Source organism: Chanodichthys erythropterus, chromosome 17 (genome assembly GCF_024489055.1).
Source record: "Chanodichthys erythropterus isolate Z2021 chromosome 17, ASM2448905v1, whole genome shotgun sequence".
NCBI lineage: Eukaryota > Metazoa > Chordata > Actinopteri > Cypriniformes > Xenocyprididae > Chanodichthys > Chanodichthys erythropterus.
The window spans coordinates 8,644,418-8,661,477 of NC_090237.1; the positions used below are offsets into that span (position 1 = coordinate 8,644,418).

At 37.9% G+C, this 17,060-nt stretch overlaps 1 protein-coding gene across 1 annotated transcript in view; it reads right to left on the reverse strand.

Annotated features, from left to right (window-relative positions):
* Nucleotides 1-1,212: 1,212 nt before the first annotated feature.
* Nucleotides 1,213-17,060, reverse strand: part of dpf1 (double PHD fingers 1) — a 62,318-nt gene continuing 46,470 nt past the window's right edge. Inside the window, 4 exon segments of the mRNA XM_067365689.1 lie at nucleotides 1,213-1,283; nucleotides 2,769-2,850; nucleotides 2,985-3,097; nucleotides 3,182-3,301. Coding sequence (XP_067221790.1) covers nucleotides 1,213-1,283; nucleotides 2,769-2,850; nucleotides 2,985-3,097; nucleotides 3,182-3,301 — 386 coding nt within the window.

The window sequence follows — 17,060 nt, forward strand, 5'->3', positions numbered from 1 at the left end:
CCAGCTCTTGCGAAAAAAAAAAAGTTAATTTAGAAGTTAAAAAAGTTAGTTATTTTGTCCTTCTCACGGCAGCAACTTTCACGTTTTGTCTTGCTCCCGTCACAATAGCCCACAGGAGGAGGTCCAGACAGATTTTTCAGTCTCAGTCTGGTGTCATAGGCAATTTTTTCCAATTCCCACCAATTCTCTGCTTCAGATCTCAAGAGCAAATTTTATGTTGGCATTTGTCGCAGAAGGCAAAAAGGAATTTGCTGTACGTTGTCGCATACAAATCGAAAAACACTGAGAATATCCAACTCTGCATCTGTAAATTGTTTATTTTTTGTTTCACATTAGGATTTCACATACATGTGAGTAACTATTACTTTTAGATACTACATTTTGTGGTAGTATATTTGCGTTGGGTCCTGTAGATTGACCTCTACCTCACTGTTTTTTTTTTGTTTTGTTTTTTAAAGAAAAGTGTGGTTATCAACATTATTCTACAAGTGCTCATATTGAACCTGGAATATTCCTTTTAACACAGACTATGTTCATGATATATCACCTTTTTTTTTTTTTTTAAAAATCGAATGTAATGTGTTGCAAGAACCAAAAGTTGTATCCTCAAGGGATATTAATTATTGAAGAATTCATTCATCTCTACAACAGAAGTCTAATTACAGCTAGAATAAGGCCAAATTTAATGACTAAACATGATCTCATTACGTGCTGGTGTCTGCTCCTGAAGAATATACCGCAAAAAAAATCAATGGCACGTTGATACCATCTCTCACCAGAGCTAAACAAACGAAAAGCTGCTGTGAGATCAAGTGGCACTCGTCTCATCTGCAGTTGGTGCGTCTTCTAATGATGTCACAGAGACTCCTCCCACTGAAACGCCCCCCTCAGATTCGTGCAAAATGTCTCCTCAGCGACAAACCGTTTGGCACTACTTGTCTAGCCACCATAAGATGGAGTCAGACAAGAAGAAGACCTCTCTGATCATTGAAGGAAAGAACTCTTTGGAGGGACTGACGAGGAAAGGTCTGCTTGAGTCCCAACTGACTTACAAAAATGTTAGTCGCACCCTACGTTTTCCTTGCAGTCACCACACAGGCAATGGGCAGATGAAACATGTTCTCTTCTGGTGGATGTTGGGGGAGTCTCTTTGGATCTGTGATGATGGGATAGAGTAGGATGAGACTGCTAGGGTGAAGTAGGGCACGGAGATTAGGTTAGTGTGATGTAGGCGGACGCTTTTTCCTTTAGCTGGCGCAGACACAGATGGCAACTCCAGCTCCCTGCAAAGAAAGAGACACAAATGTTGTATAAAACTGAAGCGTGGAATATTTGGCCAAAGTTAGAAATAGCACTTTTAAGTAGCAGGTCTTGTACAGTGCAAAAATGCACTGTTTATCAGTATTTCTTTTATAGATGTATTTTTTCAGAGAATATATCGTCGCTCTCAGGCAGAAGCCTTATATCTCTGTATTTCATCATTTGAATTTTTTTCATAAATCATTACTATTGGTCACCCTTTACTTCTGTCAGTGGGTTTTGTAAATATTTTGTAAGTATTTTGTGACTAAACCTCTTAATTTCATTGGATCCTCAAACACTCAGTCAAACCTCATAACAGATATCATATCGTGAATAAAGTGCCACACATATTTTGGACCATTTCTGCTTGTTTGCAAGGGTAAATAAAGAACTGGTTCTTTGAATAAGTACACCATTTTCTTTACTCAGGAAACACTATATATAATGAAGGATCTAAATGTTTTCAATAACAACCCGTGTTTTACTTTAAAGGGATAGTTCACCCAAAAATGAAAATTATCCCATGATTTATTCACCCTCAAGCCATCCTAGGTGTATATCACTTTCTTCTTTCAGACAAACACAATCAGAGTTATATTATAAAATATCCTGGCTGTTCCAAGCTTTATAATGTTAGTGAATGGGGCCTGAGATTTTGAAGCCCAAAAAAGTGCATCCACCCATCATAAAAATAATCCACAAGGCTCCAGGGGGTTAATAAAGGCCTTCTGAAGTGAAGCAATGGGTTTTTGTGAGAAAAATATCCATATTTATATCTTTATAAACTAAAATAGCTTCCGGCAGATGGCCTACGCAAATCGTGGAAGAGCAGAGGATAGAGCAAAACAAAACACCGGTCACGAATTAGAATTTTTAAAGAGAAATGTCAGAGGATTTTGATATATGAGAAGATGAGCTTGAGTCTGTTGCCCAGCCCTATATGTTTAAACCACGAGAGGCGTCTAAGCTTACAATACTTCTACATCCTGCGACATACATTGCTTCATAAGTTACTTTTTTAAGTCGATTTGCGTAGGCCACCTGCCAGAAACTAGTTATTTTAGTTTATAAAGTTTTAAATATGGATATTTTTCGTACAAAAACCAATTGCTTTGCTTCAGAAGGCCTTTATTAACCCCCTAGAGCCGTGTGGATTACTTTTATGATGGATGGTTGCACTTTTTTTGGGCTTCAAAATGTCGGACCCCATTCACCATCATTATAAAGCTTGGAAGAGCAAGGATATTTTTTAATATAACTCTGATTGTGTTTGACTAAAAGAAGATCATATACACCTAGGATGGCTTGAGAGAGAGTAAATTATGGGATAATTTAAAATTTTGGGTGAACTATCCCTTTTTACTCAACAATAATACAAAAATACTGATTAAGAATATGATTCTTTTGTTTGTTTGTTTGTTTTCAGTGCACTTAAAACACCTAAATGTAAAACACATAGTACATACCCTCCGGAGGCTCCGACATAGGGGGGCTTAGACAATACATATGATACCCTCTGTCACAATCATCACAGAATAAAAGCTGATCCTGTAAAAATAATGCAAGTTGATCCTTGTATGCACATGTCCCCAAACACCAGTGCTGGGGGCTTGGATTAAACAGTTTGCAAACACAACAAAGATTGCACTGGAAAACAAAGTTGCATCGTTCAGTTGACTTACATCGTTCTCTGATGTACCACACAGGCTGCACGATTTGCACTCAATGCACTGCCAGCGGTAGGTCCTCACTGCCGCCGTCATGTTGACGGTGAACTGCAGGCACGACGGATGACCTGCAAGAACAGAAAAGAAGGTAATATGTTGAGAAAATTAATAAATCCCATTTCCGAGCCGAGCTTACACGGGTTAGGTCGCACCTGATCGGCCGCAGTCCGCACAGGAAATTAGATCTTCAGGACAGCCTGTTTTCTTAGAGCCTCCTAGACAGAAGTCACAGTAGCCGTTCGGGATGACAGAACCATCAGCTGCTTTTTTGGCTGCAAAGAGAAGAGAAAAGCGCAAACATTTAAGTGAAAAGAAATAAATTACGAAATATGTTATTATTAATTACTGCATTAGGTATCATGGACTAACAATTAATTTTTACAGCATTTATTAATCTAAGTTATATACAATTGTTCATCTTTATTTCATGTTTGTTTAAAATACAAATAACTAGCGGTGCAGTGGATCACTAAACTTATTACAAATTACAAGCATAGATAAATACAACATAACAAGTTACAAATAAAGTAAGGTCTATCAGTAGTATTCAGGTACAGAAATGTAACACTATAGTGTTCACTGTATAAATTAAATATACATTAATTAATCTTGGTTAAAGCTGTGTTTTGTTGTTTGATTAACATTACTAACTTAGCAACAGGTATTTATAGATTGCTGTTACTTTAAGACCGAATGATACACATCTGATTTCTTTCTCAACTGTTTACGTTCACATAAGACATAACCGACTGTTTTTACGAGAATACTTGCCGATGTAACCCCTCCTGTTTGAACCGCCTGCTCTAAGCGAGACTCGAACCGCTGGCATGGGAGTCGGTCGCTCTAACAACTCATCCCCCTAAACCTCACTCCCATCCAGGTCACGACACCAATGTAACCCCTACTGTTTGAACCGCCTGCTCTAAGCGGGACTCGAACGCCAGCATAGGAGTCGGGCACTCTAAGAAGGAGGCTAAGAACGCAGCCTCAAACATCAGTCGTGCTTCTTCTCAAGCGCCTCTTGAGATTAGGGAAGTGAGGTTTACATGCACAGCTCTTACCGGCCTACGTCCGATACACTCACCACCCTAAACCTCACTCCCATCCGGGTCATGGCACCAACGTAACCCCTTCTGTTGAACTGCGGCATGGGAGTCGGGTGCTCTAACAAGGAGGCTAAAGACCACAGCCTCTGGCATCAGTCGTGCTTCTTCTCAAGCCCATCTTGAGATCAGGGGATTGAGGTTTACATGCACAGCTCTTACCAGCCTACGTCCGTTACACTCACCCCCCTAAACCTCACTCCTATCTGGGTCACGGCACCAATGTAACTCCTATTGTTTGAACTGCCTGCTCTAAGCGGGACTCGAACCGCTGGCATGGGAGTCGGGTGCTCTAACAACTCACCCCCCTAAACCTCACTCCCATCCCGGTCACGGCACCAATGTAACCCCTATTGTTTGAACTGCCTGCTCTAAGCGGGACTCGAACACCGGCATAGGAGTCGGGCACTCTAAGAATGAGGCTAAGAACGCAGCCTCAAGCATCAGTCGTGCTTCTTCTCAAGTGCCTCTTGAGATCAGGGGAGTGAGGTTTACACGCAGAGCTCTTACCGGCCTACGTCCGTTACACTCACCCCCCTAAACCTCACTCCTATCCGGGTCATGGCACCTATGTAACCCCTACTGTTTGAACTGCCTGCTCTTAGCGGAACTTGAAAAGTTCCATTGGCATGGGAGTCGGGAGCTCTAGCATTAGCCGCGCTTCTTCTCAAACTCCTCTTGAGATCAGGAGTGAGGTTTACACACAGAGCACTTACCGGCCTATGTCCGTTACACCGAGACAGGTATTTTAACAAGTTAATTAACAAGGTAATTTTGACAAGTCTCCCTCAATAATTAAAAATGAGCAAACTGTCCCCCCAATATTTGAAATTCTGGCACTGCTCTGCTGCACTTCATTATGGGGCGTTCACACCAGACGCAACTTGCGCGAATAAAACGCGCTATTCACGCGTAGTTGGACGCTTGGACATTTTGAGTTTACTCGCTTCATTCGTGCGTGACATTCACTTCATTTGCGTGTGAAATTCGCTTCACAACAGACGCGAATTCGCGTCATGAGAGGGGCTCTCCCACTCCTTTATGTGTTCTAGACTCTTCCACTTTCTGCACACTTCCTCTGAATAAACACAACTCGTCAATGGGGAAATAGTTGTAAATTACAGCGAATAAGCTCAATTGGTCGGCTTAAGTTAGCTTGTAGTCTCAATATGTATATATATAGCTCAAATTGAGCAAAGACCATTTTTTACAACTTGCCAGATTGTCCGACCTCCTCACTCACTTTCTTTCAAGCAAAATCCTTTTTATTCCTGTTTCTATAAAAGTATGAAAATGTACAGCGACGATGATTTTGTCCTCTATGTTTTTCGGATTTCTGCCTCACAGCTCGCTACGTCACGTCACTACTAGAGCAAACTCCTGATTGGTTAATGCGGCGCGAATTTTCACCAGAGTTCACATTTTTCTACTTGCGGGTTTCGCCCGAAACGCTCAATTCGCGCCGCAGGATGTCTACTCGTGTCTTTGAATTGACTTAACATGTAAATCACTCGCGCTTAACGCTTCATATGGTCTGGTGTGAACGCGCCATTACGCAACTACCTGTATGTTTTTAGGATGACAAAAGTTTAAAAGTTACAATTTTAGTCTGGTGACTGGTCTGTCTCAGCAGTCTAACAGCGTCAATAGCAAAATGATTTAGATGGCCAATCAAAACAAAGTAGGTGGAGTTTACTGTTCACAGAAGCAGAAGCGGGAATTCCAGCGCAAAGCGTCAGTTAAACATTAAATGAGAGTCAGGTAAGATGTAAATAGCAAATATCGTTTGTTAAAAGACCGAAAAGTTAAAAGACCGACAGTAACATCCAATGATGCAAACTACTCAACTTTTTTCTCAAATATGGCCATTTTGAATTGAAAATATGCATTTAGACTATGTGATTCATGTAAATAATGTCTGACAAGTCTGACAAGACAAGAAACGTTTTACGTTTTCGACATATTAGGCATACAAATAAAAGTACATGTTTGCAAATTTTAATGAAAATTAATGCAAATATTATTTTCAAATAAAATGGTTAAAAATGGTTTATTAAAAATGATTATTCCCAACTAAAATTAGACCTAGAATTTGCTTTATTTATAAAAAAAAAAGAGAGAGAAAATTGGTCCCCCCCAATGTTCAAGAGATGGTTACAGCCTTGGTTCAAGCGCAAAGTGACACGAAAGAGGAAGCAATTTAGTGATTGAGTTCTATTTTGCCTTTTCTTTCACTCAAATGGTTTAAAATCACTTGAATGTATAAACTGTCAAGAAGAAAACATGTGCAAATGATAAACTTTCACTCTATGATTGTTAAACTTATTGGACCGTGGGGCCTGGTCCGTACGGATCAACTGAGATCCGTTGCACCCCTACAAATAACTAATGCTAATTTATACAACTTGAAATGCACGGATGGCCGAAGTATACTCTGGGCATAAGCTGATGCCGCCCCAAGTCACTGTGATATTCTGTTTCCGCTCATATGAAGCCTGTGATTGTGTAGTGTGTTTTCTGTCCATATGTTTCCTTTCACAGTGGTATATGGGCCTGCTGAAGCCTGCAGTCTGAGCGGAGGGAGGGGGACACGCTCTCCACTGGGAGAACTGGAGGTCTGTTAAATATTGTCACAGGAAGAGAGGAAACTGCTGCAGAGAGAAACAAATACACAGCAGGAGACTGGTGTATATAATTAACAAGGAAGACAAGGACGTCTCTGTGTAGCTCTCAGATCAGTGTGAATTCATGGCTGAACAGGTCTGTCTTTCAGTGGGTTGAATTAAATGCAGCACAGTGCGACTAGTGATGGGTTGAGTGGAAATAAGCATATGTGCTACTGTAAAACACACACACACACACACACACACAGTGATGATGAGCAGGGTGTGCTGCACTGTGGGGTGATTTGGAGAGATCTGGCCCTCTCCAGCGAGGTCATTAATCCACTCCATCCTCCAGAGATCCTATCAGTGGGGGAGGGAGCATGAGAGAGTGGGGGGAATCTGTGCTGTTTTATTCCCTAATCTCCAGAGAGAAGAGAGAGAGAGAATGGACCAGGATAAGATAAGAGACAGAGGAAGTATTAAAAAACCCAGTGCAGATGAAAAAGTGGTCGCTGTCCAAACCTTGCATGAAAACATACGCAAATAACTCCACAGAGCACACATTACACATGCAAAGTTGATCGGGGAAGACAAAACAACCTGGCAAGAACTGGACTGAAGCGGTTTCTCGCATTTAGACACACTGTAGACCTTGTAGTCTGTGAGAGGCTGCATTGTGTTGGTTGCAGCTGCAGCGGTGGATATCAGCAGCATTAGAGGCAGTGCTGAACTTTCAGAGCGATGAGCACACAGTGTGCTCTGGAGCTGTCCGTGGTGCTTACGGTGAAACACATTTCAGGACAGAAACAAATTTCTCGGCACAGTTTTGAATCATGTGAAAAAGAAACTGGAGGTACTGAGACCATCTGCAGTCCTCTATTTCACTATTATAAAGTTAAAATAGTATCAAATTCAAAAAAGCTTAGTAATGGACAGGGCAACACACAATTATGCAAACAAATACATACAATCAAAATTGTATTTTCAAAAAATCAAAAATCAAAAAATAATTGTATCTGTAGTTTCCAATTTTACAATGAAATCCAGACTGGATTGCATTTGTACGTGTGAATGCAAAATAATAATAATAATATATATCCTCAAAAATCTTCAAATTTCAAATTTACTTTTAAGCATTAGAATCTTGGAAGCATTCCACTTAAATTAATAATTAAATTAATTTGTCCCAATAATAATAATAATAATTATTATTATTATTGTTGTTGTTATTTCTAAAACATATGGACATGTGGTTTGTTTTAATTGTTTATTTGTGACTAATATAATAATAATGATAATAACAATTATTTATTATCTCATTAAACTGATTATTTAATGAAAATATATCCTAAATTAATAATACATTATCTCATTAAATATACTAAATAAATAGATTATAATAATAATAATCCATCCATCCATTCTACAAAAAACTTTTTCTCTTTAGGGTCCCAGTAATAATAATAATTATTATTATAATCATTATTTCTAAGACATATGGACAAGTGGATACTATTTATTTTAATTGTTTATGACAATAATAATAATAATAATAATAATAATTTGTTATTTCTCAATAAAATAATTGTTTATTGAAAATGCATCCTAAATGAATAATACATATCCCATTAAAAAATGCTAAATAAATAAATTATAATAATAATCCATCTATCCATCCATTCTCCAAACCACTTTTCCTTTTTAGGGTCCCAGCAATAGTAATAATAATAATAACTATTAATATTATTATTATTATTTCTAAAACATAAAAACAAGTGGATGCTGTTTATTTTAATTGTTTATTTATGACCAATATAATAATAATAATAATAATAATAATTTGTTATATCTCAATAAACTAATTGTTTACTGAAAATACATCCTAAATTAATAATATATGGCCCAGTAAAAATACTAAATAAATTAATTATAATAATAATCCATCTATCCATCCATTCTCCAAACCACTTTTCCTTTTTAGGGTACAAGCAATAATTATTAATAATAATAACTATTATTATTATTGTTATTATTATTATTATTATTATTTGTTATATCTGAATAAATTGTTCAATGAAAATATATCATAAATGAATAATACATATTCCGTTAAAAAAATATCCTTGCAACACATGAAAATTCCTTGTACTTTTGGATCATTCAAATTTATATTTGCAACCAATTCTTCTAAATGTCTGAAAAAGCACCTGTCCCATGAATAATTCTGAGAGATGCTGCTAATATACATGTGTTCAAAAGTGTAATTCTAACAAAAAAATTGATACATGAACATACTGTTTTATGATGCTATAAACAAAATACAGTATATTTCTCTACAGCTGCTATTTCACTGTGAACTGATCTGAAATATTTGTACCCTGACTCCCAGAAATTGAGTCTACACTACAGCCAATCAGATTGGAGCATTGTGTTTTTGACACGACCAGATGGTCAGTCGATGGTTCATTGGCCTGAAACTGAGACTAGCATACAACAAGCAGCCAGTTCACACTCTTGCCATGCAACTCAGTTTAATAATCAGTGTGTAAAAAATAAAAATAGTAAAAGCTAGTTATATAGAGAACAAAAGGGTCAGAATGTAAGTTATGAGGATAATTATACTGACAGCTGGACAGTTCGTCGAAAATAAGGAACCACAGAGCTCTACCGTATTCAAAGTTTCACATTCACACGGCATAATTAGAACATGGAAACTGGTGAAGGAGTGAACTGCACTCCAGAAAACAGTGCTACAATCTGCCTTACACAAATTTTGCCTGCAGGATGTGACATGAGGGTGAATAAATTACTGAATTTTCATTTTTGGGTTTAAGAATGCAGAATGCACTTATTAATTTTACAAAATGTAATATTGAAAAATAGATAGGGAGAGAAAATAAGAAGGATGAACTTGACAGTACAGCAGCAAAGATTCTTAAAGTTATAGAAAACATGCAAGTATATGGAATAATGCATTCTGTTTTCCAACAGTTCTTATATAGAAATGAGAAGTTGTGAAAGAAATCTATTCTTTTGTCCCTCTATCTTTATGCCTCTCTCAAAGACGCGATGTGCTCAAGTCCCTGTGGAGTGCATGCATATGTACGCACTCATCAAGCTTTCCTGCTGTCTCACGTGCATAAAACACAAACAGATGGCATATATGTATAAAATAAAGGCTTAAATATAAAATTGGAAATAGCATAGTGTGAATCAGCAGTTTCTATAGTGAGATTGGGGCTGCCCTGTAGCCTGCCTTACTCAAGCAAAAGCCTATCAATGATTAAAAGCCTGCAGTCGTGTTTAAGGTGTAGTGTTCGAATGTCAGCCACAGGCAATCAATCCTGCTTTCTCTTACATGCGCACACACACACACACACACACACACACACACACACACACACACACACACATGTTTGTTTTTGTGAATTGTGGGGACTTTCCATAGACTTCAATGCATTTTACACTGAACAAACTGTACATTCTATCCCCCTACCCTGCCCCTACCCCTAAACCTAACCCTCACAGGAAACTGTGCAAAATTTTACTTTTTCACAAAAACTCATTCTATATGATTTATAAACCCATTTACATTGTGGGGACCGCTGGCTGGTCCCCACGATGTAGGTGAACTCAGGTTTATATTACATCATGGGGACATTTGGTCCCCACAATGTAATATAAACAAAAGCACACACACACACACACACACACACACACACACACACACACACACACACACACACACACACACACACAAAAGATGGTAGGAGAGAGAGAGAGAGGCAGACAGATGCTCTATTCCAAAATCTAGTGAGCTGCCTCCATAGCCAGCATGATAAAGGGATAATTCACCCGTTATTTCCTCACCCCCATTCCAAACGTGTATTCATTTCTTAGATATTTTTGTGACAAAAGAAGACATTTTGGTAACCAGAATGATATTTGGTATGATATTTTGGTAAGAAATTATATGATATTTCAGTAAGAATGTTGATAACCAGACACTTGACAGTAGCCAGCGTATTTTTTTCCTACTATGGACGTCAATGGCTACCATTAACTGTTTGATTTCTAACATTATTTAAAATATCTTCTTTTGTGTTCATCAAAAGTAAGAATCTCATTCAGGTTCTGGACCAACTTAATGATGAGTAAATGATGACAGAATTTTCATTTTTGTGTGAACTATCCCTTTAAGGCATCATAAGGCACTCCCCACTCAAGAACACTTGAGTTATATATAATATAATATAATATAATATAATATAATATAATATAATATAATATAATATAATATAATATAATATAATATAATATAATATAATATAATATAATATAATATAATATAATATAATATAATATAATATACAGGTGCTGGTCATATAATTAGAATATCATCAAAAAGTTTATTTATTTCACTAATTCCATTCAAAAAGTGAAACTTGTATATTATATTCATTTATTACACATAGACTGATATATTTCAAAAGTTTTTTTATTTTTTATTTTGATGATTATAACTGACAACTAAGGAAAATCCCAAATTCAGTATCTCAGAAAATTAGGATATTGTGAAAAGGTTCAATATTGTAGACACCTGGTGCCACACTCTAATCAGCTAATTAACTCAAAACACCTGCAAAGGCCTTTAAATGGTCTCTCAGTCAAGTTCTGTAGGCTACACAATCATGGAGAAGACTGCTGACTTGACAGTTGTCCAAAAGACGACCATTGACACCTTGCACAAGGAAGGCAAGACACAAAAGGTCATTGCAAAAGAGGCTGGCTGTTCACAGAGCTCTGTGTCCAAGCACATTAATAGAGAGGTGAAGGGAAGGAAAAGATGTGGTAGAAAAAAAGTGTACAAGCAATAGGGATAACCGCACCCTGAAGAGGATTGTGAAACAAAACCCATTCAAAAATGAGGGGGAGATTCACAAAGAGTGGACTGCAGCTGGAGTCAGTGCTTCAAGAACCACTACGCACAGATGTATGCAAGACATGGGTTTCAGATGTCGCATTCCTTGTGTCAAGCCACTCTTGAACAACAGACAGCGTCTCGCCTGGGCTAAAGACAAAAAGGACTGGACTGCTGCTGAGTGGTCCAAAGTTATGTTCTCTGATGAAAGTAAATTTTGCATTTCCTTTGGAAATCAGGGTCCCAGAGTCTGGAGGAAGAGAGGAGAGGCACACGTTACTTAAGGTCCAGTGTAAAGTTTCCACAGTCAGTGATGGTTTGGGGTGCCATGTCATCTGCTAGTGTTGGTCCACTGTGTTTTCTGAGGTCCAAGGTCAACGCAACCGTATTCCAGGAAGTTTTAGAGCACTTCATGCTTCCTGCTGCTGACCAACTTTATGGAGATGCAGATTTCATTTTCCAACAGGACTTGGCACCTGCACACAGTGCCAAAGCTACCAGTACCTGGTTTAAGGACCATGGTATCCCTGTTCTTAATTGGCCAGCAAACACACCTGACCTTAACCCCATAAAAAATCTATGGGGTATTGTGAAGAGGAAGATGCGATATGCCAGACCCAACAATGCAGAAGAGCTGAAGGCCACTATCAGAGCAACCTGGGCTCTCATAACACCTGAGCAGTGCCACAGACTGATCAACTCCATGCCACGCCACATTGCTGCAGTAATTCAGGCAAAAGGAGCCCCAACTAAGTATTGAGTGCTGCACATACTCATACTTTTCATGTTCATACTTTTCAGTCGGCCAAGATTTTTAAAAATCCTTTCTTTGTATTGGTCTTAAGTAATATTCTAATTTTCTGAGATACTGAATTTGGGATTTTCCTTAGTTGTCAGTTATAATCATCAAAATTAAAAGAAATAAACATTTGAAATATATCAGTCTGCGTGTAATGAATGAATATACAAGTTTCACTTTACTCTCTTTCTCCCACTTTCTCTCTCTCACTCAAACACACACACATACACAAACACACACTTGCACAGAAACGTTTTGTCAGTGCTGCTCTGATTGATTAATCTGTAAAATAGTTTAGCAACTTAAAAGCTACATGACTTCGCACCAGCATGATAATAACTGTGCGGTTCTTGATGTAGATAAACTTAGGGTTTTGTTTTTAGTAGAGACGGCTGACGAACACTGTTATTGAGAGACGCACAAACTCAGGTATTTAAAAAAATTAGTCCCACACACAAGAGTGTTTTAAGGGCAAAAACCTGACAAATGTCTTGAAATGCAACATCTGAACAGTGTCTTAAGGTGTGGTAACCATAGTATAAGTGGAATAATTGACTCCGGGACATTAAATTTTTCGGAAATAATGCACACCCGAGGTGTAACATTGAAGGTAAAGGTGCATTACCATTTTTTTTTTTACATTATTTTCAAATTTCTTACACACACACACAAACATATATATATATATATATATATATATATATATTTATGTGTGTGTGATAAAAATTTGTGATAAATTTGATTCTTAAGAAACTACTGATATTAATAGTTATTAATAGTTCATTTATAGTTGAGTATTGTTTCATTAGCTTATTCTCATGATTATCATGCTAAAGCCAAAACTCTATTGAAGTTGAATCGAGTCTCCCAAGCAGAGTGGCTGCCTATGAAGAGTTTTCCAAATCAGTCACTTTGAGTTTCCATGACAGTTAGGATGCTGCTTTCATAGAAGACATCTGTCTATGTAGGCAGCAGACAGTGAGGCAGCACACTAGGTATTGGAACAAAGCCCTATATTAACACAAAAAAGGAAGATGGGAAGAACAGAGAGATGAGTCAAGCCAAACGAAAATCGTAGATAGAGAGTTTCAGAGACAGACGCAGGAGTTTCTTTGCCATGCCTTCTTTCCTGCCTCCCTAAATCTTTCCCAATGCAGCATTTGGCCAATTACGAGGAGAATACAGGCAGAACAGCACACTTCACAGCTTTCAAGTGTGTCTGCGGCCCCACGGGAATCGAAAAAGAGAGGTAGGAAGAGGAATCCTCAAATACCTCCCTCCCTTATTATTTCTCACTCTCTCCGCACCCCAATTCTTCTCCAAATGATCCTATAGTGACATGATTCTATTTTAGCAAGATCACACATCTCTAATTAGGACACAATTGGCTGGGAAAGAAAGCAGCTCAAGTAACAGCACCGCAGGAAGGACTCACAAGCACCTGTTGGCATGAACCTTGCCATGATCACACATCCCAAAAAGTCCTCATGAGGCCATCAAAAATCATGCAGAAGCCCTAGGGGTGTAATGGTACATGTATTCGTCCATGCAATCAGACGACGGAATCCACACTCTAATCCACAAGGGGGCGTGTGTGGTAATGCAATGCTGTTTGCTAATCGCCACAACAGGAAAAAGAGCAGAAGAAGAACAGCGCATACACGAATGACTTGAGCACTTGAAAAAAAGACCACTAGATAGTGTGTACACGTCGAATGCATCTTTTCCGCGCTCATGGACAAACGAGAAAACTTTGTAAGGCTCAGAATGCAGAGCGGAGTGGAAAGTGGAAAATTAAGTACATGAGGGTTATTGGCTTTTTATTAGTACCTTATTCTGCATGACCTTATTGTACATCCCTTAATCCTACCCAATACCTAAACTTAACAACTAACTTACTAACTATTAATAAGCAGTAATTAGAAGTTTATTGAAGCAAAAGTCATAGTTAATAGTTCTAATCTAAAGGCGACAATTTATGTACAGTATGTACCAAAACGTGACTTCTGTGTACCGTTACACCCCTAAGAAGCACACTGTAAAATATGCTGGGTTGTTTCAACCCATGTTTGGGTCAAATATGGACAACAGTTGGGTTTGTCCATATTTGACCCAAACATGGGTTGAAACAACCCATTAGAGTGCATTATAGCAGCAACTCTCACATAAAGACAATTCCACAAGCCTGGTCTGACGTGTGTCTGCTATAAAAATAAAAAAAAAGGCTTAAGGAGAAAGACAGATACACATTTAGGAAGTCAAGCAGTTATTAATAGCATTTCAGGACCATAATCCTGCATCATTTTTGACTTGACCCTCATTTGATAAAAAAAAAAAAAATACATATACATATAAATTAAAATGCTATATATTGAATATACTGAATATACCTTGAACATGTGCCCCACACTACAGAAAACCACACAATAGCGTCTCGCAAAACCAAACTAGATTTAAAATAGAACATTAAGGCACCTCATTAAGTTTTGCTGCAGTGTGGATGGATTTTGCACAAACAAATGACACATTCCACATACAAACCCCCTCCTGAGCTCAGCTTTATTACTGGTACATCTTTGCCTAATCATTTTTTGAGGTTGCCCGCATACTGCACCCCACTTCTTGACCATGACAAATGGGGCGGACTCCTGCTTTTAATAACCCCCTTCATCATACTACCCCAGACACACACACAAATGTCTATGTACGGTCACAGATAAACAAACCACATTTGTATTTTTGGGTTAGGAAATAAAACCAAACAAGTACCAATGGTAAATTGGATATATACTGGCCAGATCATTTAATCCATTGATATTTGGCAAGTTTGATATTATTGAGATTACCATGAGATTACCCGATTGTCTGACGTTTGTCAGGTCAAGAATCTACCAACAGTAATCAGACAGACAAATGAAAGATAGATAGATAGATAGATAGATAGATAGATAGATAGATAGATAGATAGATAGATAGATAGATAGATAGATAGATAGATAGATAGATAGATAGATAGATAGATAGATAGATAGATAGATAGATAGATAGATAGATAGATAGATCTAGAAACAAAGAAAGAAACAAAGAAAGAAAAGGCCTCAGTAGTTTGACCGTTCAGCGGGCTGAGTTGCGTAACAGACCTTAAACAGAACGACACTGTGAAGGGAGAGGAGGATCAGCTTTTGGTGCATAATAAAACCTGATCTATGGTTGCGGTGCAGTCAGTCTGACATGCACACACCCATACAAACCAAGACTGTGAGATAGACACAGTGACATAGAATTGAACAGTATGATGCAGCAGATACACAAAGAGTATCCTGTATCCCAAAATTAATGCCATTATCATACCATTCAATGAATGTGCTTACAAAAGTAAAACTACACCCCACCACAAAGGGAATAAAATAAATACAAAACACACACACACGCACCAGCATGATGACTCTTCACACAAGACAGTCACAGTGTGACTTTTCCACTCTCCAACTTTCATTGAAGAGATGGAAAGTGTAAACATTTGAAAATTAATAATTCTACTGCAGAACCCTGGGATTGTGAATCCAGAACAACTTCATGCAATATAGGCAGATAAAAGCAATTATTTTCACTATCGGCCACTGGCTGATTGTTTAAAAACAGCCAATGATCACAGCTGATTATATCCTTTCAATCAAAAAGAGTCTCTTGTGTTGAATTTAGGGCTGTCTACAGGACAATAATTCATTAACAATTAAAAACTAGATACATTAAAGCAAGCTCTATTTGACCCTTTAATTCACCTGTAGTTCAAGCCAGGGTTGCTAGGTCCACATTTTGTCCCTATACCAAACATTGTTTGTAGCACCCCTCCCATTTAATAATTGCAAAGAGCTTTGTGCTTTGTTGACTTCTGATAATTCTGTCAATTTTATCATGAAAGTCAAACAATAAATAGCATTTTAACGCTCTTAAATGTGACGCGACAGATCGCTGTTGAGTCTCAGTTCAAGCGGCAGCACGGAGTGTGAGTCTTTTCTTCCAGTTATAGCACAAAAAAAAAACTCGAATGCACATCAGAGGGTATGTTGAACAGTACAACTTACTGAAATGTATCATTTCTCATGTAGTTGAATGCAATAGTTTGGGCTCTGTTGTTAATTTTAACCTCTAATATTATAGTAATGTACAAAATGAGAGGGTTCCCTGTATAGTTTAAGCATTGATTGAGAGAGATTTTTTCTGTTGATATTGGTAGTGGTATCGGCAGACATCATTCTGAATAATCACATATCGGTATCGGCAGAGGAATTTAGTATCAGTGCATCTCTAATATATATATATATATAGACTTATTCTATGTACAAAAAAGGCCTATTTCTCTCAAATACTGTTCACAAATCTGTCTAAATCTGTGTTAGTGAGCACTTCTCCTTTGCCGAGATAATCCATCCACCTCACAGGTGTGGTTATCAAGATGCTGATTAGACAGCATGATTGGTGACCACCATTTGCTTCATGCAGTGCAACACATCTCCTTTGCAAGTTGTTCAGGTTGTTGATTGTGGCCTGTGGAATGTTGGTCCACTCCTCTTCAATGGCTGTGCGAAGTTGCTGGATATT